This window comes from Oculina patagonica, chromosome 12 (genome assembly GCF_052425735.1).
Source record: "Oculina patagonica isolate OP01 chromosome 12, crgOcupat, whole genome shotgun sequence".
Lineage (NCBI taxonomy): Eukaryota > Metazoa > Cnidaria > Anthozoa > Scleractinia > Oculinidae > Oculina > Oculina patagonica.
The window spans coordinates 2,024,111-2,051,422 of NC_135769.1; the positions used below are offsets into that span (position 1 = coordinate 2,024,111).

Below are 27,312 nucleotides of genomic sequence, written 5' to 3' on the forward strand. Positions count from 1 at the left end.
AACAATTTCACGGTTAAAGTAAAATCACTCTATAGCTATATCTATATATTAGATCACTAAAACGGACACAAACGAACTAATTATTATGTATCCTCAAAGAATTAAAGCAAGTACAGACAGAAGCAAGTTAATAGTGAACAAGTATTTAATCCTGAATGCATTAATTTATATATATATTGATTACATGGGTACATTAAGTTTATACATGTATCTACATTTTCTACATGTATTTATAATTTTTGTTGTTATGTACAGGTATACAAGGCTATAGACCAGACCAGGCTATAGTTAAACATTGTTCAAAGCAAGTTTAGAGTTTATACGGGAAGGATCATTAGTCAACGCGGTACGTTAAACTCCTTAATGCATTGTGCGCCCAAGCTACCGTATTGAACATACATTCGGGTCTTCAGATAGAGAAGATTATTGGATTTGCCAATAAAAGTTTTCCTTTAAAACAAGAAGGAAACGGCCACTTCGTAGGAGGCTAGCAGAATAATAATGTATCTAAAATCCGCCCCGTATTGATAAATTAAAACAATCTGTACACTACTTACTGTGCATGATTTCAAAAAGCCCGAAAACACTCAAAACTTCGTCGCGGCATTTTGCTCCAACGAAGAGTCAACCTCTAACCCTCGAAATGTCAGTTTTTCAAATTCACTACGGTGGTAAAATGTACTTTTAGCAACTTCAACTGTTCACTTGCTCGCCGACGCAACAAAACAGTTTCTTTATAAACCATTAATAAATAACTGTCTCCCAGATTTGTTAATTACCCAGGGGACTCACCTCACCGAAGTGATTTTCATAGGGAAGGGGGAGGGGGGGGGGGGCTGTAACAGAACATAACAAAATAACGATCGATATAAAATTAAAAAAATAATAATAGACATTGTAACAAACAATGTATTTGATGGTTGAATGGTTAACTGTTCTTATTCCTGTCCATCTGTTATTTCAGGAGCTTGTCGCCGCTGCTGTGAGCTGCTCTCTCCCCTCTCAGTGGCCATGCGTCGCTCCAGCTGTATCCGGTTTTGCCTCTGAAATGGCAGCTCAAACAATCGCTTGATGTGGTACCTGAAACGCTCGTTGACGAATACATAAACAAAAGGATTAACACAGGAGTTGAAGGTGACAATGACAATACCGATGATGTAAGTGATGTTGCCGTATTCTTGGCTTTCATAGAAGTAATTCAGCATGTAGATGATCAGCACCGGAAACCACGTGATACCGTACACAGCGCTGACCTGGAACCAAATCAAACAGTTCAAGAACGCGTTATACATGCACATGTGCAACCTCGTTCCCAGGATCTCTCTTTTTCCTGTCCCCCTGGAGAGAGTCTGGGAACGAGTTTGACAAAAACAAATCAATATGCACTGACCCCCCCCCCCCCCCCCGCCCTCTCCCCCTTCACCTTTCTGCACAGCCGCAATGAAACGCATACAAACTGAACTCGATGAGTAGCCCAAGAACTACCTTCATAGCCCGCGGTTTTTCCACTTGTTGGTAAACTTAGTGGCGAGGCCAAAAGATGCAAGATTAGCAGCAAGGCAGCGTGAAACATGGGATGGAGGGTGGAAAAGAAACCCTGAGACAGAACGTTCCATTTCTCCCACGCTTTTTGCTGTTGCAAAACTGACTGCTAGCTACGTAGGCATTCCTGGAGCCCAACTACTTTCTCTTCTTCAAGCCAGCTCTAGAAAAGAATCAGTGACAATGTTCTCGTTTTTTGCAATGATCCAGAGGCGTTGCATTTGAGCCCTGGAGCCTTGTATGGTTTAGAACGGAGTCCTATGGCTCTGAACCTTTTTGGGGCAGGAGATGGGTGATGCAAGCCCACCGACAAACATCGGATCATTTGGTGGGAACGCCACCTACCCCCCCCAAACCTAACATTTGCCCAAGCGATAAGTAGGGTAATGTTAGGTTGGGGAGGGGAGGTGAGCAGTCCAAGAAACCTAAATTGATCCCAAACATCAATACCTTCTCAGAACCTCATGCCACCCAAACCACACGAAGAAAGCCATACCGTTCAGCCTTTTCCTCCGTATTCGCCGCATTTGCTCTACCGTTGCTTTCTTTGAAAAACTCAGTGGAGAACTCATCAAGCACCTGATCAAACGTGGTTACAGCCGCTCTTCCCTACAGAGAGAGATGCGAATCGCGTTCGCGCCATCCCAAGTCACGCAACGCTACAGCCCCAAGGACAGGAAATCACAAAGATAGACCAAACACCTTTTGTTATATGATTCAACCCTGCCCTACCCAAAATATCTTCTGTTATCAAGAAACACTTAATTAAATATTCTCCAGTACTCCACCAACTGCAAAGAAGCTTTTCCTCATCCACCAGTTATCGCTTACAGACGTAACGCAAGTCTGCGTGATCTCCTTGTATGTCCGAGCTTACACGTAAGACGACTTCTCCAAACAACAAGGCGCTGGAGTTCATAAATGCAACCATCCACGATGTCTCACTTGTTCATTTCTTCAAGAAGGCCAAACTAACAACACTTTCTTCAAACAAGGTCACGCAAAATCACTGACCATGACAACATGTCTTGCCGCTCTAAAAACCTTATCTATCTAATCGATTGCAAAAAATGCCACCATCAATACATTGGAGAGACGAAACGCCAACTTAATGAACGCTTCGGACAACACCGCAGATCCATTCTCAACCACCATGAACTTGACGACCCTACACCAGTATCTATTCATTTCAACCAACCCGGCCATTCCATAAACGACGTTCACCTCATCCCGCTTGAACTTATACGCAGCAAACGTGAATCAGTTAGGAAAAATCCTCTGGGAATTAACAGACATGGCGAAACACGTCATTGACACTTGTTAAAACCAATCATTGTTTAGTATTTTATTTTAAATTTTTCTATTTGTAACGATCCTTTCACTTACCGTATTCGAAGCGCCCCCTCCAAAAGCGCCCCCTTCCGAATAAGCGCCCCCCTTCGTATGTGTTTTGTCAATAAGCGCCCCTATCCAATAAGCGCCCCCATCTAATAGCGTCCCCACACAGCGCTCCACTATAGCGCCCCTAGGGAATGTCCCACTGAAGTCGACGTTCAAAGATCTCATGAACTTCACCTGAGGATTACTGCTATGAACTAAAAGTACTGAACTCAACATTCTACTGTTACAGGTTCGTTGTTGTTAATTTTAGTTTTGAACATTTGGTTCCAAAAATGAAATAAGCGCCCTGTCCCGAAAAGCGCCCTGCCGAAAGGCGCCCTCCCTTGAGGTACCAAAAGTAAATAAGCGCCCCGGGCGCTAAATCGAATCATTACGGTAACTCATTTTTTATTTTTCCGCCCAGCCCCTGAAGAAGGTTTGTTTTGCAAACCGAAATATAGGGCAAAGTTTTTTCAATATATTCTAGTTTTTCTTTTTTCTTTTTATCCACTTTGTTTATTTTTGACCGCTTTAGCCGTCAGGATCAGTTTGCCGTCTATATTCTTCGGCTTTTGTATTAGGACCATTGCAAACTACCTGGAGTCGATTTAAAAATTGATTTTCACTAGTTTCACTCGTGTGACGATCAAGTTCATCTGATCCCCACATTACGTCTTTTTGCAGACCCTACTTCTTTGCTATTTCCTACTATAGTCTACTAAAAATAAGTCCACTTACCGCGATCACCATTTTTGTCACGCGTTTACGTGACTTTAGAATCGCAGCCTGGGTGACTCGAGGCCCTTTCTCTGGGTGGATCCAAAGCCGGCGAATGACTCTGCAGTAAAGCACGGACATCAGACCAATTGGCAACACACCAAACAGCACAAACCAGGCGACGCTGTAAGCCCGGGGCATCCAGTTCTCCGACCAGACCTCAGTGCAGAAGTCGATTTCTTTGTTGTACTGCATGGTGATGAACAGAGGCAGGTTAAAGACAACAGCGAGCACCCAACATGCCACAACAACATACTTGAGCTTCTTCATGGTCAGCTTGCCGCGATTGCCATATGGATGCACGATGGCGAAGTATCGCTCGACTGAAATGGCCACCAGCGAGAACACAGAAGCTGAGCCACCCAGCCAACTGAAGTTACCGCCGGTGAACAGTTTGCAGATTAGGATGCCAGCGAAACCATCCGGATGCTGAAAGGCGTGGATCAGAATGAAGCGTGGAAAGATGAATGCAACAACCATGATGTCCGCCGCTGCCAGGTTTAGAATGAGATAATTCATGGGTGTTTTCATGGAGCGGTTAGTGAGGATGACGATACAAGACAGGGTGTTGCCGATCACACCAACCAGCACCAGGATGGTGAACACAGTAGTGACGCTGATCTGAGCTGATAAGGATTCCGTGTATATGACTGTCATGACTGAACCTAGAGGTGAACAGCGAAAGTGTCAACAAAGGTTCTCTCCTCTTACCGGGGAAAATGGGATGGGGGGAGTGAGGGTAAACACTTATGATGTTACCCTGCTCTTTTAAAATGGTTAAAAATAAAAAAAAGGACGATGACGATGATGATGATGATGATTTTTAACAAAGAAGCTCCTATCACCTAGAGTGGTTTTCAGGGAGGTCCTCAAATAAAAACTACTTACTTACAAGATAAGAACTACATCGTGTGCTCCAAAACAAAAAGAGGAATTTCAATAAATGACACAAACAATATACTCTAAACAGCGACTTCAATGCTATTATAAGGCGAGATTATAGGGAGTATGCCCCAACATAGGCCGTTTACGCAGAAAGAAAAAAGCATAGCAAATGGGGAAGAAATACCTCCGCACCGAAGGGAAATTCCAAAACTGAATCATTTCTGATTCGCTTATTGAGTCAAAGTGTCCGCTATTTACTGTGAAAAGTGTTCATAAACCTGAGAGACTATCAGTGTACTATATATAGCCATCATCCAATGTACTCCCCGGCGAGTTTTTTTTTACATGTGAACGAACTTGCTTGTCTCCGTTGGGGTGCGCATTTGACCGAAATGGTTTATCGTTATTAATTTTGCATTCGGCTTCAGCTAGGGCGAAAAGAACAGGCCAAGCCGGCGGAAGACGCGAGCGGAGAGAATAGGTTAGCTTCAGCAAGCTTTAATTTGTACTTATGTTGGGTTGAAATAACTAAAAAGCAGTGAACGGTTATATTCGCTACTAGGCATAATTTAGCGCCCTTAGCTTGCTGGTGCTTCGTAAATATCTTTTCTATATATTTATCTTTTTGGGGTCCCAAACGATTTAGCCTCGCCCCTCTTACTACACTTCAAATCGTCCTGGGTCAACGAGTCAGTTTCAGTCAGATCTTTTATAAGTACCGAACAAGTTTGTTAGTGGGCTGCAATATGTTCATGTAAAAATAGCAATAAATGCCCCGCCCTAAATAAGCACTCTAAAGCACTTTCACTTTAAATGAGCGGCCGCGGACTCAAAATCGAAACATTACACGAATCACTTCTGGATTTTGGTTTTGAACGAAATTCAAATTTTGTTTCGATTGATTATGAAGCGTTTATCGACAATACAACATGGATTTCAAGATTATGGGTGTAAATGAAAAGTAACCTAAATGGGGAATAACCTTAGTTAATTCTAACTTTACTGAGAAATGAAAATCTGGTTAATTGTTTCCGGAAAAATTAGCTTTGCACAGTCCATTGATCTTGATTCCATTGTGTCAATTTCAATTTGCTTTTAAGAAAATGAAAATATAATTTTCTTTTCGGTTGACTCTAAAGAAGGACATATTGCCCAATATTGGTTTGGTATCGAACATGCATACGTATCATACATAACATAGCAAAATGTTGGACATAATATTTTCATTTTTAAGCGTCGCATGGGTGTATTTTCTTTTACAATACTTTAAATTTTCTTTTGAAATTTTTATAAACATCAGGTTAACTGAGAATTAATATTGTTCTTATTAACGGTAGATTTTGCAATTTAAACTTTAATATTTCTGATAGTCCGTCGGCATTGATGCACAGAACTTGTTTGGTTTTTAAAATTGAAACTTCACTAGCTGACACCCCTCTGTAACAGACCCAGTGGAACCCGACCCAGTGGATTATTTTCCCCTACCCAGTGAAAATTTAGTCTCCCCGGTACCCAGCGAATATTTTGATTTCACCCGCCTAATTTTATGCTTCCCCTGTGACTGTGCGGTGTGACATTTCTCAAATAAACCTATATAAAAAAGAGCCCATATAAGCCGACCCGGTGGGAAATTGGCCAGACCAGTGACTTTTTTTCCGAAAACCCGGTGAAGATAAAGATTCCACTAGGTCTGTTACAGAGGGGTGTTAGCTGCGATGACGAACGATGGTTAAAAAAAAATTATCAGTATAAACGGATTTTCAATTACTAAACAAAGTGAGCAGAAAAGCCAATATTTAATGGCAGGACTCAGTGGATATTTCGTGCCAGGCCGTCCTGCACTTTTCATAATATTTCGCTTCGATAAAAAAATAGAAAATGAAATAGTTTACAGTAAGCATATCGGGCGCAGCTAAACTTAACTTGAATCTATACAGGCTGCTTATACCGAAATTAAAATAAACTAATTTCGGACCAGCTGGTAAGGTTTTAGGCAAAAATAAGTCAGTAAATACAGTTTTAGAAAGCAAGATTCAGCAGCTTCAACTCTGTCTGGGCAATTTAATGTAATTTACAAATAGAAAAAACATCGAAAACTGTTTTTTCACAACACAAAAAACACTAGTGTAGAAAAATATAATATATGTTTAGTAGGAAATTTATCATGGGCTGGTATACGAAGAAAGACAAGATCTTTTTTTGTCAGGAAGAATTATCTCGCCGATGCTTATTTGCCTTGTATCATTTTCTGGCGTAACTGTGGCTGATGCTTTCTTATTTTTTTTCGCCCTCATAAAAGACATTTGTCTAACTAGGTCATCAGGACAGTTTCATTAGGCAATTTTCTTTTCTACATATTGATAAAGGGGAAAAACAAGGCCCATTTTCATATTAAAAATTGTGCGATGTTGCCATGATACATAAAAGAAGGAAAAACATTCAGAATTTTCTCGGTCCTTTGCAAACGAAAAACTGGATGGTGAACGCTAATATTCCTCTTCCCAGCATAAGGTGAGCGATGTCAATTAAACAACACACTCTCTTTCCTATCTAAAAAAGATTTCTTAAATTAAGATATAGTAAGATTTGTACAAAAAAAAACATTTCGAGAGAAAAAGAATATTACTTACCGCAAAGGAATATTTCTACGCGAGGAAAAACACAATTTTGACGTTTCCGAGAAAACTAAGGCTGCATGGCTACCTCCTCGATGCAATATTGTTAAATTTAATTTGTCGCGTTGCCACAAACAGTATTTTCAACACTTTGTTCACCTTTGACAAGCTAAAGCAGCGCCTCTCTCTATTTATACGACATTATTAACACTGCGCTATTGTTTTCATGACTTTTCGGAGATGTGAATTCAATATAGACCTCCATTAACGGCTTAAGTAAGAAATTATGACGTGGACCAATCTGTAAAACGATGAACGATTATACATGATAATGCGTAAAAGATTTTTTTCACTTGATGTTGCCGTAAGATTTTTGTTATAAAAGCCCAGCTAGGCAGTCTGATAATAAGCCGTTATCAACCGTGGATTTGTAAATATCTGATCGATATTTATATTCTTGTATGTGCAGTCGTACAGATTTATCATAAGATCCCGCGCAAGGCGGTCGGCCCGTGTTCAGAAAACTTCAAGACGCCGCCCTTAAATGATCATAAAATGTTAAATTCATACTGCAGGGGATTTCGCAAAAACAGTTAATTCCATTTTTGATCAACAAAAGCTGGAATTACATCATATGTAAAAAAGGAAAAAATATTAGTGAGAAAAATTTCTCGTTTAATTTATTTTTTTTCCCTGTATCAACTCATATTTTTCTTCTTGCTTTCTCTAATTAATTGACCGAATTGAGAGCTTTCCAAATCTCTCAAAATAGTTCCGGAACCACTGTTCAATAAATAAGTTTTCTTCTTTATAAAGTGGCTCTTTCAAATAGCTGAAAGAAAATTATAGCTGAATATTCCCATTTCATAGCCTATCTTTAGTTGTCAATATGCAATAAAATTATAATAAAGAAATGCATATTACTTCAATTTTAAAAAAACTCAATAAAGCTAGCAAACAAAAGACGGATTTTACAAAGTTGAAATAATACATTTCAAGAAATTGCAGTTGGCTTTATATGTTTTTGCCGAGGCTAAAAATAAATTTCTTCAAAAATTAAAATAGTTATATCCTAAAAAATACTAATCACAATTCGCCCATTTATTCGCACCAAGGAAAAAATAATTGTAAAAATGGGTTTGAGTTTAAATTAGTAACTAAAAATATATCTAGCTATTGAGTTTTTGTAATGTACGGCAATGATATAAAACCAACTGGGATTTTCGGAGGAACCTCGACCCTCACTCTTGGATGTCCATTTCGACCGATACAAAAAAAAGAAGAGCCTTAATTTTAGCTTACTTTGATTATTCTTAATGTTATTTTACACGACGGAGGCGATATTTTTAAGACGATTTTTAACGGAGGTTTTTTAATCCGTGTTACATGGAGCAACTTTCAACCCAACATCGTTGCGCAACACAAGACGATTTTTAATGCCACGTTAAAAATTCGCACGACAGTTGTTGCAGTTCAACAATCTGCGACAACAAAATGCTGCGTTAAAAATTTTCCAGTGCGCTATGTCGCACAACTTTAATTTTTAAAATCGCCTCGTGAAACATCCCTTTTACTCATCGACTAGTTTTCCCTCAAGGTGTTTTTCGCTGCGCGCGGTCAAAGGGACTAAGACGGCTTTATCAGTTCTAGCAATCTAATTGGCTAAGCGGGAAACTGCGGAGCATTCGATTTGAGTGTACCTGGCCCACAGCATTTCTCGTTCTCCCAAACAACGCATATGCATATGCATATGTAAATCCGCCGATCCGTGCTATTTTTTGGCCATATTCGTCAACCCGCCACCATTTTCGTTACTTGAAAACTTTGTGTGGTATAGTTTCACTGCAATGGACAGTAGATGTTGTTTTTTATGCCAATTGTTTAATAAGTTTAGTTTCAGTGCTTGTTTTTGCGACAATTCCGCCAAAATACCGACGAATACAGACCAAAGTGATCCGAACTTCGTTCAGTATCCACGACCCTGGAACTTCCCAAACAGAAGGGGAGGAGGCCGAGGTGGGGCCGAAAAATTTTCAGCCCTTTATAATTTAGAACAGTAATAAGTGGCAGAGGGGCGATATTCATTGGCTCGAATATTTTCAGCAATAAGGGGCACCGTCCTCATGGGCCCCCTTCCCCGAGATCTGCCTAACTTTCCTTTCTTTCTTTTTTCACCTTATACCCCCTCCTTAGGGAGGCTGTTTAGCTCTGTTTACAGGCTACCTTATGAGACTTGGCATAGGAAATTTATTAAACGTGCAAATTAAAAACACTTATGATTTTAAGGGGGGACTTAACGTAAATTTGAGTGAAATTTATAGTATTTTCTTAAAGGAAGAAAAGGAAGAAAATTATTTTCGAAACACCAACAGATGACCCCCACGCAAAAGCACTCCAGGGGACTGTCTGGTGTCCGTAAACTAATTTTTAACTTCAAATTCTTATTTTAAAACTACATCAAATCTTCAGTATTTCTTATTTCTCTAAATTTTCCAACTCCTCCCAAAAATCACCCAGATATTTACACAACACCCCTAAACATAGATTTATGAGACGAGCCTAGGGTTTTTGCATTGCTTAAAAAGCGAACGAGATATTTTCAAAAAAACTCATGTAAAGCGGCAGAAAAAGAACTTTATGTTTAGTCCCGCCATAATAAAGGAAGAATTTCCCAGCCCTTGTAATTAATCTTCCAGCCCGATCGTATTTAGTTATCCAGCTTGATTTCTTTTCTCCTAACAAACTTCAACTTGATAGCGTTGCCGGCTTTCAGCTCGCTTTCTTCTCAAACTCAGAGATAAAAGGAGTGCGTGACTATGCAATTGAATGGGAAACAAAAGAGGAACAAAGTAGACCAATAGGACTTCCACTTTGAACAAAGCTATTGTTCTAAAACCCGTTTTCCTTGTTTCGAGGACGCGCTTCGACTTGTTTGTAATTTGAGATGTAAATTTCGCGCCATTCAAATAAGCGATCAAGGCTGTTTTCTGGGGTGTAGGGAGGGGAACCAAATAAAAATGCCTTCTGGTTATAATTTTTTAAACAGCTTCCTCGCAGTTTCGTATCAGCAGCCTTGGTACAAATAGAACGATATTCACATGGGGGAATTATTTGCTAATTTTCTTTTGATTTTATGCCGTTTAAGCCCGCTCCAAAACTAACTGCCTTACCCTACCCTGACACCGTAATGTGTTCTAGATCACATGACATTGTTTTGAGACGACCTCGAGCATCGCGCATATCATTTCCGGTGGAAAAACTGGATTGTTTTTGTCCATTTTCTGTTAAATTTTCATCACGAGGTTCGCAGCAAAGGTAAGTTCTTGGCTTCTTTTCACTGTCTTTTGTAACGACTTAAACAAATGGCGTGCTTTAACCAGGAATTTTCGCCCTGGCTGCTAGTAAGCCTATTGAATGTTGTTGCTAAAGTACCTTGTTTTGGATATATAAAGGTTGCACTGTCACTGTTTTGGGATGGCTGATATCGTGCGTATTTACATGAAGTCTTCTTGTATAAAATTAGGCTTACTGCTCTTTTGGTTTAGCTTTATACTTACACATAACTTTAATTAGAGAGAGTCGAATTTGCTTGACAATTGATTTGATAAGTATTCCGAACAACAGTATTTCGAACAACAAGTATTTCGTCAACAGCTCACATAGGATCATTTACGCCATAAGCTAGAAGAATTTGCATCTAATCAAGGCCTTTCACAGATCATTGACAAACCTACACGTGCTACCGAGAATTCTAGCACCACGATAGACTTAATTTTCGTCAACAGCTCACATAGGATCGTGCAGTCAGGTGTCCTGGATTCAAGCATTAGTGATCACAACGTTGTTTTCTGTACCATCAAAGGGGGTGTCAAAAAACTTCCACCGAAGGTGTTTGAGTATCGTTGTTTTAAAAACTATGACAAAGGAGCATTTTTGAAAGACCTAAATAACGTACCATGGTCTGCAATTGAAAGCACAAATGACGTTGATGATGCACTATTCTTTTGGGAGAGTCTTTTAAGTGGCGTTGCCGACGATCATGCCCCGATGAAAACAAAACGAGTAAAAGGTAAACAGTCACCTTGGCTAACGAACAAGCTTTTAGAACTACGGCGTGATCGCGATTACCATAGAAGAAAGGCACGATTGTCCAATTCCAAGTACCACTGGCAAATGTACCGGAAATTGAGGAATTTTACTAACCGAGAAGAGAAAAGGCTTAAATCGGACTATTACTGCCGTCTTATAGAGGACGCTAGAGGTGACAGTTCCAGGATGTGGAAAGCGATTAAAGAAACACTACCCTCTAAACACAATGAAATTAACGCAATCTTTGCCGATGGAAAATTGCAAACTGATCCTACAAATATTGCTGAGACTCTTAACAATCATTTTTCAAGTATCGGCAAGAAGCTTGCCAAAGCCTTTAGAGGTGTCGTGCCAAGTCAATGTTTTACGTGCAGTGCAAGATTTTCCCTCCAACCTGTCACACTATCTTTCGTCGAAAAGCAGCTGAGCCAGTTGAAGATCAATAAAGCCATTGGCTTGGATAACATCAGCGCTCGCTTACTTAGAGATGCAGCAGATGTACTTGCTCCTTCTCTGCGATACATCATAAACTTATCTCTGGAAAGTGGTAGATTTCCATCTTCGTGGAAGTGCGCCAAAGTAACTTCTCTCTTTAAGCAAGGTGACAGAACTGATAAAGATAACTATCGTCCGATTTCCATCCTCCCCACCGTTAGCAAAGTAATTGAAAGAGCTGTGCATTCCCAACTTTATGACTACCTTGCTCTAAATAACCTGCTCGCCGTTAATCAATTTGGTTTTAGGCGTGGGAGATCTACCAGTCTAGCTCTAACTCAGTTTACGGACGAGGTACTAGGGAACATGGATAATGGATTAGTAAATGGCGTAGTATTTATTGATCTAAAGAAAGCTTTTGACACTGTTGATCATGGCATTATGTTAGTAAAGCTCAAGAACATAGGAGTAACCAGCACTCATCTGGCCTGGTTCGACTCTTACCTTTCTTCTCGATGTCAGAAAACAGTTATTGGTCAGGCCTCGTCTTCTACTAGAAAGGTGTCTGTTGGTGTTCCTCAAGGGTCAATTTTAGGGCCGCTATTGTTTACCATCTACATCAATGATCTACCTAACGTCCTTCGAAACAGTACTGTTACATTATTTGCTGATGATACGGCCCTTCACTGCTCTTCAGAATCAGCTTTAAGTTTGCAGACTATGCTAAATGAAGACCTTGTCATACTAGCACAGTGGCTTCACGAACACAAACTAACATTAAATGTTTCGAAATCTAAATTTATGCTCATCGGTGGTCCGAAGAAGCTTACTTATTTCAGCGAAGTGGCCTTGTCAATCAATGACAGAAGGCTGGATCGAGTTAATTCTTTTAAGTATCTGGGTGTGATTATCAACGAGAACTTGACTTGGACAGATCATATAGAAAACCTCCGTAGTAAGGTATTACAAAGGTTGGGCTTACTTCGAAGAATTAAGTGTTCTCTACCAAGAGATATCAGAGAACTTTTCGTTAAATCAACTATAATACCTCTGTTAGACTATGCGGATGTCACATGGGGAGACAAAGCCAATTTGACTCTTATGAAGAAAGTCCAAGTTCTGCAAAATTTAGCTGCAAAAATTGTGCTCGATATGCCAAGGCATTCATCTGCTACCGAGGCGCTCCAACAGCTTGGCTGGGATAATTTAATGGAAAGAAGAAGACTTCATAGATTAATTTTGTTTTTTAAGGCATTAAATGGCTTGATTGACTGGGATTTTAATTTTTATAGCGTTAAAGACATTCATAATTATAATACTCGTGGACGAAATGACATTTGTAGGCCCAAGTCATGTCGCTCCTGGGGCCAGAACCGTTTCATTAATCAAGCTGCTCACGAATGGAACATTTTACCCGACAAAGCAAAAAGCGCATTTGACATTTTAACTTTTAAAAGACATATTAGAAGTATTTGATAAGTTTTTTAATTTCTTATATTCATTTTTTAAAATTTAACTTTTTCATCTTCTATTTTTAATATTCACTTTTTAACCATTTTTATCATATTTGTTATTTATTTTATGCAGGGCCCCACTGAAAACCACCTTTTTGTGACGTGGGCTCCCTGCTAAAATATCTTTATTATTATTATTATAACAAAAATACGGCAAATATCGATCAAATTAGCCTGATGAATGAAAACAGTGTTGTGACTTGCATTAGACACTGGTTTGGGAAAATAGCGTCGGCTGTTATGTAACCGCCTTAGTTTGTTTTTGTTTACAGGATTATTAGTTTCAATATAATAACGGTCCCGTAAAAAATGGTTTGCATGATGTCGCTCACGGTTTGCATGAGGTCGCTCATGCCTTTTGTTGTAGATAGCGATCGTGGGGAATAAAGGAAGACATTCGCTTTCGTGAGCATTTAATCTTTTGTGTATCAACAAGCACACGAGAACCTTGTCAATTTGCCAATGGCTGCCAAAATCTAGCTGTGTTAATGGTACAGTACCTGCTAATCGTCTTTTCTGTTGACTGACAAAACTTTTGTTGAGGGGCCTATTAAAAAAAGTATGAGCAATGAATGATTAAAATGACAGTCATGTAAACAAAGAGGCCCTGCCAGGGTAAATTGAGCCTCCCACGCAGTTGTTAGGGGCAGGGAGGAGTGAAACACGATCGCCCCTTAAAATAACTCGGTGGGAGGCTAGGGTAATTTCTAGCACTCTAAAAAAGCAAGCACTTGCACTCGAATCCCGCCAGCTACGCAGGCTAGGTAATTTCTGACTGGCGACTTAAAAATCATTAAAAAGTAGTGACAGGACATAAAATAAAATTGGGACAAACAACAACATTTCTCATCAAATTTCGACTAGTGAAAAAGCGACACCAGACATTTTGAAATTCAGCCCCTTGCAGGGTCTCAAACAAGATGGCTGCAGCCCGGGCTGCAGCTATGCCTAGAGTCAGCAGTTCCACTCTCCTGCAACTTGGTGGGCCAACACTGAAACATGTGTTTTTTATGTTATTCTGCAGATATTTATTAACTTGTGCGAGAGACGCTCATGCTTTCATGATGGCGCTATTACGAAGAGGACATCAACTGGTGTTCAGCTTAGCAAGACAGTCGGGTATCAGATATTTCAGATCATCCTCAGTTTTGTTAACAGGCACTCAGAGTGAATTCACAGGTACAATAGCATAATTTTGGCATATTTTATTATCTCAATCAAACTTCGGAGTTGCAGTGACCTGATTTATTGATTTTTGTGACCAGAAAATATCCATACCCACCCAGTGGAGGATCATTGGAAATTTCAAGGGAGGAAGGGGTCTTAAATACCAAAATTCTTAGAGAAAAGCATGAACAGAAACTGGAATTTCCAGAAGAGGGGAGGGTTCAAACCAGAAACCCCTCTGTTGGGGGAGTATGCATGATATTTTCTGGAACAACACATTGCTATAATTAATGAGAATAAAATAAAATAATAATATTAGGGATTTAATTTAAAAAAATAAAAATAACTTTATAGATCTAGAGTAAACATAGTAACTGGTGTCCCAGTAGTGGGTCTTGAATAAATAAAATATATATTGTAATTAAACAGAAACTTGTTAAAAACCCCAACTGATCAGAGGCTGGCCTGTTAGCAATAATTTATATAAAAACCGAAAACAGCACACTACTGCCTGAGTCAGAGGCTTCGTGTTTCCACATTAACTCAGATTCTTTCAGCTGGACGATCCTTTTTTCCATAGTTTTATTATCAACAATTTTACTGACACTTTAATTACAAATATCTAAGTTGAAGTAACTGTTTTTATAACTAGGTTTGGAAAACTGTTTTATTTGGGATGAGAAGCATGGCTTTGGTTTTAACAAGGATGGAGAGGTTGTTATTGTCACACCAAATACATTTCCTGCAAATGGTCCTGTGTTCAATTCCCAGGACTTAAACATTACTGGCACCTGTAAGTACACTGTCATGTATTCTGTTTATTGCAAATCAAAGAACATAGTACAGGACGCGCATAAGTGCGCATGCTCATAATGTCTGCAACCACTGGCTCAATATACTACATAGTTACACAAATCCTGAGTGGTTCATTAAAATCTAATATCTTAGATGTGCGACACATATAAAGTAGCCGTGCACATTGTGTCTTTGATACAGTACTATTATTACAGCTGAGCCAAAATCAGCAATCACAATCAGGGAAGTGTGGTGGCCTAATGGTGAGTGCGCTGTACTCTGGATCGCCCTGGTCCAGATCATTTCATTACAACTAGTGTTCTTGGGCAAGACACTTTACTGAGGCCTTCTAATGGGTAATAGTGACTAGCGACATGACCCTGAATTCTGGTGACACAGGAACATTTTGACAGGGACAAGCGACATCATTATGGCACTGAAATGTGACAGCGACACAGTGCGACAGCAATACAATAGCGGGAAAAACGACAGCGACATTTACAGATGTTGGCTAGGCGACATCAGTTCCCAGAAATATGCAACATTGCGACATGGCTACCCCTCTCTCTCACAGTACCTCTCTTCAACCAGGTGTATATAAATGGCTGCCAGCAAATTTGATGCTGGGGGGGGGGGGGGGGGGGGTTATAATCCTAGTAATCCTGTGATGTACCAGCATCCCATCCAGGGGAGGAAGTAGAGATACTAGTTTAAAAAATCCTACTACTACTGTACAGTAAATATATAAAAACACAAAAGACAGTGTCTGCCATTAAATTATGTTAGTACAAAATGTATATATACATAGATTAAGAGAATGAATGGCCTACTGTTTTTCTTTAGCACCAGACTTAATGGAGCAAGATCCAGAAGTCTCTGATTATGATGGTGAAAGTTATGCAACCTGACTGGCAGAAGACATCAGATTTATCCAGCAGCCTGATGAGTGACAGCAGACATCAACAAAAGCACTGTCAAAACTGATAAACCTTTGTTCAGTATTTACGGGAAGCTAAAAATTAACTTTGTTCAATTAACTATCAAATGAATAATAATTTCAATGGTTATTGTATACTATTAATATTGAAGGCTTGTAAATTTTATGTCATCATTTCAAACTTTAAGAACACAAAGCAGTCTGTGATAATAGTGGCCAACTTGAAGCTGTAATTTAAAGGAATGGCATTTATTTGCAAGCCTTTAACAGTGATTTTGTATGCTTTATTCTTGAAATTAGTGATCTGTACGTAAAGCAGTTTATTTTAACTACAGTAAAAACCCACGAGTAAGAACCTAGTTTTTTCAGGTTAGCCTACACAGGTTCTTACATAAATGGTAGTTAACTCAAATTTAGGCTATTAAGGTTCTTAATAGGTTCTTATTTTTCTGAGAAAAAATTAACATTGTTGCTTATAGAACTTTTAGTGATATTCTGCCTATTATTTGTATAAAAATGAAGCACTAATCATTCAGAACATCACATTGTATACATGTATGCAGAGTAAAGCCTTGTCCAAACTTATTTTCCCAAAAGTAAACATTTTCAATCAATTTTAGAAAATAAGACCCTGTTAAATTCGAATTTTAGGCTAAACAGGTTCTTATAAAAATGGGGACGTCTAATTTGCAAATTTTTTTCGAACAGGTTCTTAAGTGTTAGGTTCTTACTCGCGGGTTTTTACTGTATCCATCAACAACTGAGAAGTTATTCCTCCATCAGTAAATAATACACACATACCGGTAATGCCAAATGCAGTACAAGGAAATTTGCTAAAAGCAGATTATACGTGTCTATCATGCCTTTTCTATAATTCTATTTATTAGTAACATTGTGCTGGACGCAATGCAGTTAATAAGTAACATGACGTATTTGTGTAACAATTTTTTTTGCTTAATGCTGAGGTTAAAGTAAGCATGCTATTGGTTAGTCTAAGACATTTAAATTTAGCTTTGGGGTGGGGGTGAGGTCATTTTGAACTTGTCTAGCAAGCCTTTAATAATATATTTGTCATTATTTTTACATGAAAGAGTTATGAATGACAGCAGCATGAAATTGGGCACTTAAAATGGTGTCATGATAAAGTAATAATAATTGCTATAGCCATATCTATTGTATATTCAAATATTTTAAGATTAATCTTGTTAATCTTTTTTGAAAAGATTCACTGATGCTATTTATTGTGTAATTAACTTTTTATACAGTTCACATACATAATTAATCTATAATTCATTAATCGAATTCACCTTGTACAGTTTTGAACAATCAATAAATTTTATATATTGTGGATTTGCCTGATGTTTTTGTTAGATTTGCAGTGTGACTAGTCTAACTGGCCCACTTGGAAGAAAATTGACCAGTCAAAACATTATTGAGAACAAGCAATCTTTTTCGTAAACAGACCAATCCATAGACTACAAGCAGTTCCTATTAATTTTTTTTGCAGAGTCCATAGAGCGGGAAAAAAAAAATTAATGACCGCATGAAATTTTCGCCGGCAGAGTCTGTGTCTGTAAAGCGGGAAGGGAATGAATAAGTGACCACGTGAAAAATGGGGACGAGGCATTTATTTTTTCCGCTCCATGCTCAACAGATTCTGCGAAAAAATAGGAACTGCTTGTAGTCTAACCAATCCAATTATGTTGAAGCATCCAGACAACAGCCTTCCCTGAAAATAAGCCCACCTCAAAGGGGTGTTGAGCTAGTTGAAGCATGGGGCATAGCCTGCGTAGTTTATGGGTGCACATTTGGGAAAAGTGAATGGTGCAGGACAGCCACGCAGGAGCCTGAGTGTGCAGTTTTGGGCGTGCATTTGGGAAATGTGAAAAGTGTGAGATGGCTTTTTTTTTTCACGCCTTTCGCATTTCTTAAAATGTGCACCCAAAAACTACACAGCCTGCTTTGCAGGCTACACAGGGCACGTTTGCGGAATTTAATTGGTTTCTCAAATTGCATTAAATCTGACTTGTAACCTAGTTATTGTAAACTGCAGTGACCACCTTTTTAAGCCTGCAAATAATGCCACCTTTTTTTAGCCTGTTCCCCTGCATTCAGTTACTTGGGGAGCAGTGCAATAAGTGAAAGAAAAGGCAGGTTAGTTGGAAATCGCCTTTTAGCCACTTGCTGTTCTATGTGCTAATTCCCAAACTAACCAAATCTCTCATCCTCCGGTCACTTTGGCTATCTCTTGCGAAACCCTCTGGAACTGGTTCGGAACCATGACCGACAGCTGTTTTCACAGGCTTCCACCTTTCACAATATCAACTTCTCAAAAAATGTGAAAATTTGAATAAATAAAGGACACTAACTAAGGTTGTTTTTTGCTTTTAATTTTTGAAATATGAAATCTTACTATTTACTATTATTTTTACTGCAAGCTTTAGTAATTTTAAAATTGTGACAACGAGGGGTCCAATGAGCACTTTCAACATGCACACTACATGTAGCAAATATTGTATTATAAGTCAAGAAGAATATCCAAAAGCTGTTAGTCGCAGACTGCCTATTTTTGAATCACTTCCAAACTGTCACGAATGTACATGTATATGAATGTCTGTTAATTAAGCACTGCCTATATGAAAACTATTTGATAAGATGTTCGGCAGCAAGAACCTTACTGCCTATATTATTATCCAATTCACATATTAGTAAACTTTCATTATTCTACAATCACCTGCAGTATAATAACACAGGACCTTCCCCCTGGAAGTGTCCCTTCCTCACAATAAAGAGATCTTATTGGTATAATTTAAAATTATAAAATAAATAGTACATTCAAGTTTTAGAAATATCTGTGATTTGATGTTCAGCATTTTGCAATTCATTAACAGTTGCCTCCTCCAGTATGCAAACATCACACCTTGATTTCTGTCAAATTGTGGAATTTCTTAGTTATTGTTAATAATTTTTTTTTCTTGCAACAGACCTCTTGTAAGCTAAATTATGCCACATGCCCTGATGCATGTGTATAAGTAAAGTGCTGTGCGATAATTATCATTCCAGTCATGATATCACTTGTTATCTCTGTCCCTTTTCTGGTGTCTTGTAGACTGGCGCAGTTGATTTAGGCAAGGGTGGATTTCCTAATATGATATCAGCTGCTTTCTCTGCGATCATAATGGTTGGTCCATTGAGATTTCCACTCACAATGCTGGGCATGATTGATGCGTCAACAATCCTAAGATTTTCCACTGCCATGACTTCCAATTTGTTATTGACGACAGCCATGGGGTCATCTTCAGCACCCATCTTGCATGTGCATGATGGATGATAAGCAGTGTCGGCATTCTGTCGCACCCAGGCGTCAATTTGTTCATCTGTTTGAACATGGTCACCTTCAAAGGCAGAGATGAAAATAATTGTCAAAGGGTAGAAAAGTTTTCTTCAGCATATTTGTTTATTGAAATGGATTATCCAGTGTTTAAACTAGTCAACAATAGATGAGCTTGAGAGCTGTCACCTTGAAGGTGGTTGCTCGGGGGTGGGGATGTGCCACTGGGACTCTGAAACGCTTAGCCTATGCCAGACCATCTTCAGCTGGTTTTGCAACCATATACTAGATTACATTCTGTAGATACCGAAAATCCCTTCCCTATGCCAGACTTGCTTCTTTTAAGAACTGCATCACTATAAGTGTTTTTAATGGAAAACCACTTGTCAACAATGTTGTCACAATGATTTTATTCACGTCTAGGGAAGCCTCTTTCTCTTCCGAGTTTCTATTCCTATTCTGGACTACCCATTTCTAGACCAAAACTCACTGATTTCTATACCCTATCCCAGACTAAACTCCTCAAAAACCATACCCTTCACAGTGGCACATACCTATATAGCTCATACATGGGAGTGCCCCCCCAGGGGTTGTTGGAGCTGGGCAGCTATCAGGTACAGGAAAGGGGATATCCATGGCAACCCTTGGAGTGGCCACAACCAGAGGCACCATCACACTGAACCAGTCAGTGGAATACTTACCAAAACCCATACTTACCAAAGGGTGGGTGTAGACTCAAGGGAAATGCTTAATAACTCAGCAAGCAAAATGGCGTAACTCAAAGGCCAGCAAGCCGGCAAGCGAATATGAATGCAAACCACAAGGAGAGTGAAGAATGGTCCTTCAAAAATGCACGTCTAGCAGAATTTTAGCCAAATTTCAGAGCTCTCTTCTCATATTTTTCTGGGAAGCATATTTCTCGGAATCCCACTTTCTTTTGCAAGGCTAAAAAGGTCTCGGGCTGGCACAAAAGATATCACTTTGCCATCTCACAAAGTTTTTAATTAACCATTTAACACCCCTATAAGGTGCCCCAAGAAAAGGGTTTTGTTCAGCAAAAAAATGTCATGTAAAAGCTTTCTATTTTTTTTACCTAAGCACATACAATCTTGTGAACACATTTTTCTATGCAAGACTCTTTGTACTCAAAATTGTAAATTATTGTGTGACATTGGGGAAAACCTGAAATTACTACCGGTATTTATAAAAATTATAATTATGTCACACCATTACCTGGCTGTAATTCTTGTCCACGGAATGGATCAAAAGCTTTCTGGTTGAATATTTCACGGGTGAGTCTGATGGAATCTCTCAACTCCACTCTATCTTCTTCAGTGGACAGGTAGTTTGGGTTGATAATAGGACTGTCATATGGACTAGAAGACTTCAATTTCACATATCCACGACTTGTAGCTCGCAGGGAACCAACATGTACCTTAATTGAAAAGAACAATACATTATTTATTTTGTAGTTTTCTAAGTGCTGGTCAGAGCAAATACACATACATGTATTTGCAAAAAACATAAATCATACACAGTTAAATGTTCTGACTTATGCCTTTGTACAATAGAGCAGTTTTCAATTGAGTGTCGTAAAACCAAAACCAAAGTAATTACTCCGGCCTATCACAAAGGACACAGACAAACCAGTGAACCAATCAAAACTCCAAGCAAATACATGTAGCCAGACAAAGCGCAGGAAAACGTGGCAGCAGTCACGATTGGTTTTGGTTTTAGTTCTGATTGGGTGATAAAGTGGCGCGAGATTTTTAAGCCAATCACTAAGCGTAGCAATGCAAATCCAAAGCAAACGCAATTAACTTTCGACACTCAAGTGAAAACCGCTCTTATCACCTTTGCGTGTAGCCTGCGTACAGGTCCCTATCCTTCGCTTATCCTTCATCACCCCTCATTCACTGGCTTGCCTCCTCAACCTACCCTTCACCTGAGAGCCTGTCACAGGCTAAATCCTTCTTAGTTTATTTGCCAGCATGTTATTCAACAGATCTGCATGCATTGTAGGTATATTAATTATAAGATTTAATAATAATTTAATATTATAAATTATTAATAAAACTGTGCAGACATCACTTCAACCAGAGTTAATGGAGACATTTACTCTGCTTCAACAAAGAATCAATTTCTCATTTCTGAATATTTTCAAGGGTGTTGAAAGCACATAATTATATGTCCAAACACAACTTTCCAGCATGGCTATACAGTTGAATCCCGATAACTCGAAGTAACTCGAGCCTCCGCTAACTCGAACCTTTTCTGATTCCCCTCCAGGTTGTTTTCTTACTAATTTTACCCTCGAAGTGTACATGGGCAGTCAGTCCCCAAAATGGATAACCTGCACTAACTTGAAAAGCTTCCTTTTCTACAGTCACTCTGCCATGATCTTTAAAAGCTGAGGGTAGAAAGTGATACTGTATGTTGGGATGGGAAATGCCTTCCCTGCTGCGAATAAAGCCACCAGCCTCAAGATGTGCAGTGGCACACGGGCCAGTCCTGGTAAGGAACCACTTGACTCCAATAGGAACCATGTTATACCACTTGAGTGAGCGGTACAAACTTAGCGGCTGAGTACATTCCTGAAATGTGATCACAATGGGGTATATATTACATCATTTGAAGGTGTTAATTTCATCTCTTACCAAAGGAGGGATTGGTGCAGCATGTCCTACTTGAAATTTTTTTGTCCAAAAACACAACGCAAACCACCCTGGCTGGCTTGCCACTCCAAGGCAAACCAGAAATCCTAAAATTCAAAAATGCATCAGGGCTCGAAAAAAAGTATGACCTCAACCTTTTTCTTCTCCAGGCAAGCAGCTATCAAATTGTGCTTTCCTGGGGCAGTTGCATGTTTATTTTATACAATTTTAATATTATTATTTTTTAACAACTTAGACAGCCCATTATACAATTGAAAATAAAAAGTTACCAGGGTACTTGCCTTGCAGGGAAATCTATAGGGTATACTTGTCCCAAATGACTGGTCGACACTTTTTTTGCACCCTGTACATGCCAATTAGGAACAAGAATGTAATTTATTTATGTACAGGCTTAGAAGCTTACAGAATGACTTAAAGGATATGTACAACGTACACATAAAGCACACTACAAACCTGGTGAAAATACATTTCTAAATGATCCTGAAAGTTCTGGCCCACACCAGGAAGATGAACATTCACAGGGATACCAAGCTTCTTCAAGTCATCAGCATTTCCAATACCAGACAAATTTAATATCTGTGGCGTATTAATCGCTCCAGCAGATAAAATAACTCCCTTCCTAGCCATAGCTCGCTTCACTTGACTGCCTACAAAGTATTCAACACCTACAGCACGGTTCTTCTCAAAGATCACTCTGGTGATCAACGTTCTTGTGTCTGCTTTAAGGTTTTTACGCTTCAGCGCAGGTCTAAGGTATGCATTTGCTGTATTCCATCGTACTCCCTTGTGAATTGTCATGTCTTTCCAACCAAATCCTTCTTGTTGATAGCCATTTATGTCTTCTGTGAAGGGATAGCCAGCTTGGACGCCTGCGTCAATAAATGCTTGGTATAGAGGATTGTTTGATTTCCCGCGTGATACATGGAGAGGACCATCGCCTCCTCTGTAATCATCAGGACCTACAGGAATAAATCAATAAACCAACAATTTGAAAATAAAATTAATTGGCCATTAGATTATGCAGAAAGTTTCAATCTCCCATAAACACTTTGATGAAGTTTCTCAGCTTCACTGAATCATCCTGTGTCAGTATCCAATGTGAATCAACAGCAACTAAACAGTTTAGACAGACATGAACAGAAAAAAATCTTTATATTGGAAACCTGTGAATCTGATTAGTTCTCCCATTGTTTTATTCGCTGACATAACACAATCATTTGTTAGTTGCTCTTTTAAGGGGCAATTATTCTAGATTTTGGCTTACAAATACCAAAAATTGTAGGTTTTGGACTGCAATCCTTTAGAGTTTCTACTAAAACAATTAGACTACTCATCCTTGTTCTCTATGACAATTCAACTCGGCTGCTCCTCGTTGTCTATTCACTCATAGAAAATTTGGGCTCATAGTTTTTTTAAGTTGATGCACCTCACAGTTTTTGTATGGCCATCAGGGAAGATAACTAATTTATTACATTATATAATTCTTAAAAGCAAATTACACTTTACCTAATTCATGGGTCTGGGACTTCCTAAAGTATGGCAAACAGTCGGCATATGACCAGCCTTCAGCACCTTCCTTCTCCCAGTTATCATAATCATAAGCATGACCTCTGATATACACCATAGCATTCAGTGATGACGATCCACCCCACACTCTCCCTCTAGGTTGATAGATTCGCCTGAAAAGAAATTGAACGCAATTTAAAAGTTTTACAACTTGAGTACCGGTAATTCGTTATGATATAATATAAAAATCATAGCTAAAAATAATTAAGAGGAAAAAGCAACAGGCACCACCAATGACATTTGATCAGATGGCCAGTTCTTCTCTGCAAATTTGCAAGCCAGGCTTTAACAGTGGCACTTTGCCTTTGATACTGGTAAGGAATTCTTAGGCTTTTCACAAAATGTTACCAAAAATCAACCCTCCAAGTTAAGACCATTTTAGTCACCATGGCGACTAAAATGACCAAACTTTTAGATCAGAGTGGAGACTAAATTGGAACTGAAGTTTCCAGACTGGCAACCAAAATTGAGAAGAAGGATTGAAAGCGTGAGCTTAATTTAGCAACTAAAATTTTTCACTGGTGACCAAACTTGAGGAGTCAGTGGCCAAATGGCCACTAACAAAGAAAATATACTTGGAGGGTTGAAAATATAGGCTCACTAAACACCAATCTGACATTTTAATAATGTAATAATTTTAATACTTAAAATACCTGTTGTCCATAAACTCTTGAGGCTCTGTCTCATAATACCAGTTGTATTTATTATCACAAAGATTATATATAAGCGCAGCCGGCATGTGAATCTTCCATGTCCAATCTTTAGGTCCTGCCTCAAGTAAAAGAACTTTGTCTTCAGGGTTTGCCGACAGACGGTTTGCCAGAACACAGCCCGCAGATCCTGCTCCACAAATAATGTAGTCGTGGATTGAAGAGAACTTTATTGTGCCAGTACCAGAAAGAAAACATTTTTGTTGGAAAGTAGGGCGATGGACTAGAAGGCCAAAAAAAGAAAATTTATCAAAATACAGAAAAATAAGGTAAAAATTAAAATCAAACTGGTTAATAAAATTTGTGAAATAAAAAATTAATCCACAACATGTACATGTACCCACCTTTTATCATACGAAATGTGGATGCCAGACTTTTATTAAAGCATTTTTTAAGAGTCAAGAAGGAGGCCATGACCTTTGCCTAGCAAAATTCTGGAATTAAAAATAATGTAAAAAATAAAATGGAATTATACAATTATTCAGTTTAAAAAAAAAAAAAAAAAAATTAAAAAAGTTTTTCGGGACCACAGAAGAAGAAAGTAAGGTGTTGGGGGGGGGGGAGGAGAAGAGAGGAAAAAAAAGAAGAGGGGAGGAAGAAAAAAAAAAAAAAGGGGGACGGGCCCCCCCCCCCCCCCCCCCAAAGATGGTGGGTTGAAACTTGAAAGAATGGCATGTTGAACAATAGAAAATTGCACAACAATTTTTTGTTATTACAAATTTATCTACATTCTCACACTGTTAATCCCATTTGAATTGAACATTAAACTTTTCGTATAAATATATACATTATTATCATTATTATTATTATTTGAATCTTATCCAGCAGTTCTGACAAGAGTGTGATAATTAAACTATTACCTTTATACTACCTTTATACTAATGCGCTTTTGCTCATTTACATGTTAAAAAGCGCAATATAAATTCATAAATTATGATTAATTATAAATTTGTTAAATGCAAGGATAAAAGGGGACCGCCCATCATTGAAGGGGTATTGAATGGTTTTTGCTAGCATGCAAGCACAGTGTTTTTCTTTGCAAGCACAAGCATTGACAGAAGATAGATCTATATCAAGTTAGCCTTGCAAGCAATGAATACTTTTCAAAAAGCTATCTCCACTAAAACCAAGCATGCAAGCACTCGTGAAAATAAGCAAACAAGCACCCACTAAAATTCTGCGAGCATTCCGAGCAGAGGCCTAATTTCGACCCCCAGGGGGGTACTCCGGGACCTAAGTGACGGGGATGTGCGAAGGATTTTTTTGGGGTCGAAATTTTCGATTCCAGGATTTTTTGGGTAGGAGAATTTGGCAGGTATTTTTGGGGTTACTTGATTTAAATAGGGGATTTTTTTGGGTATTAAAATCAAACTAAAGTGCCTTGGCGCGGCCTTGGCAATTAAGTGGTAATTTGACTAGGGATTTTTTTGGGCGTTTTTTGGTCCAGGGATTTTTTGGGTAATGTCGGGAGACTTAGGGATTTTTTGGGTCCTGAGTTTTGCCTCCATTCGATCATCCCCGTCACTTTGATCCCGGAGTACCCCCCTGGGTTTCGACCCCTCCTTGTTCCCCAACCCCCTCCCCCTTAAATGCACCCAGGGCTGCGCAAAATACCCACACTAACGCCAGCCAATTAGATTAATCAGTGTACTTAGGCCCGGTTCAGACGCCGATCTTTTCATGAGCCGAAACTAATTCCTTGAATTAAGTACATGAAAAGATCGGCGTCTGAATTACATTAGAACGGCCATTTCAATTTGGAACGGCTCACCCGTTCTTCCCGCCTGGCTTGGCCGAGAATTTCGCCTGTGGAACGCCTTTGGAACGGCTTTGATTCAGACGCCGTACTTTTCATGTGCCGATCCTAATTCATAAATAATTATTATAATGTATTTTGACAACTTTGATTGGTTTTATAGGAACTGTATTAGGAACGGCCTTGGAACGGCCAAAAAGTACGGCATCTGAATCAAGAGGCGTACTTTTGTCAATTTGGGTCGGTCCAAACTCGAATTGAGTTCGGCTCATGAAAAGTACGGCGTCTGAATAGGGCCTTACTCAAAGTTAGGGTTGAGTGGATAAGACTGAGTTTGTCATTCAGCTTTAACTTTCAGTGTTTGAATACTTACAGAATAGCAAAATTTACTACATACAGGCAAAATTGCAGTAAAATTTGATTTCTTATGCAATAATGAGCAATTATAGCTTTAAAGAGAACTCTGATGTCAAGATCTAGGCGTTTGAAAGTGACCTAGTTCTCGCTTTTCTCATCACAATTTTTTTGCAAGATCATTCTGATCGTTTTTTTTTTTTTCACCAGTGCAGTAAAACCACTGACACCAGATCGCATACCATGTGCACACCGCACGCGAATCGCCGGGCACAATCCGCTAAAGTTTCACGATTTTGCTAAGTAAAACTAAACTAAAGCACCAAAACAAAAAGCTACTTACCTGAGACGGTCACTGGGCTGACAAGAAGAAAATACTAGTGCTTGTGAAAATGATCTGAACTGTTGCAAGAGGATTCAAGGTACACACAGCACACTTCTTGAGAAGGCTGGAAACTAGTACCGACGTTTGAGCCGACTGCTGGCCGATGCCTTACGATTACATAACGAGGGCTAAACGAAGATCATTTTTTCAGCTGCAGTATTAGAAAGAAAACGTAAATCTTCATATCTTAAAAGAAAATTGTGTAAAATAAATTTGTAGATGACACTATTTTTCTGAGAACTTTTGTGATATTTGTGAGAGCGGACGAAAGTGACGTGACATGACAAATCATGTTCGATGGCGTGACACAGCCGAGTGGCGTGACACCATTTTATGTATCCATGCGGCAGAAGTCCGATCTTCGATCTTCTTTAACCGCACGGCGTCAGAAATCCAATC

General features: G+C 39.0%; 3 protein-coding genes across 3 annotated transcripts; 1 reads left to right on the plus strand and 2 right to left on the minus strand.

Moving 5' to 3' along the window:
- Window positions 1-938: 938 nt before the first annotated feature.
- On the minus strand, window positions 939-4,356 carry LOC144632365 (neuropeptide FF receptor 1-like). The gene is made up of 2 exons (XM_078490994.1): window positions 3,661-4,356; window positions 939-1,253 (listed from the first exon to the last, which is right to left on the minus strand). The coding sequence occupies exons 1-2, from the start codon at window positions 4,354-4,356 to the stop codon at window positions 939-941; spliced, it is 1,011 nt and encodes a 336-aa protein (XP_078347120.1).
- Window positions 4,357-10,440: 6,084 nt separating this feature from the next.
- On the plus strand, window positions 10,441-17,486 carry LOC144632654 (uncharacterized). Its single transcript, XM_078491336.1, has 5 exons — window positions 10,441-10,514; window positions 14,262-14,416; window positions 15,057-15,197; window positions 16,043-16,562; window positions 16,797-17,486. Exons 2-4 carry the CDS (start codon window positions 14,299-14,301, stop codon window positions 16,105-16,107), a joined length of 324 nt encoding a protein of 107 aa, XP_078347462.1. The 5' UTR covers window positions 10,441-10,514; window positions 14,262-14,298; the 3' UTR covers window positions 16,108-16,562; window positions 16,797-17,486.
- A 1,027-nt stretch (window positions 17,487-18,513) lies between these two features.
- LOC144631356 (choline dehydrogenase, mitochondrial-like) lies at window positions 18,514-26,978 on the minus strand. Its single transcript, XM_078489779.1, has 8 exons — window positions 26,872-26,978; window positions 24,763-24,852; window positions 24,362-24,641; window positions 23,649-23,821; window positions 22,596-23,101; window positions 21,831-22,061; window positions 20,701-20,902; window positions 18,514-19,531 (listed from the first exon to the last, which is right to left on the minus strand). The coding sequence occupies exons 2-8, from the start codon at window positions 24,830-24,832 to the stop codon at window positions 19,215-19,217; spliced, it is 1,779 nt and encodes a 592-aa protein (XP_078345905.1). The 5' UTR covers window positions 24,833-24,852; window positions 26,872-26,978; the 3' UTR covers window positions 18,514-19,214.
- Between the last annotated feature and the right edge of the window lie 334 nt (window positions 26,979-27,312).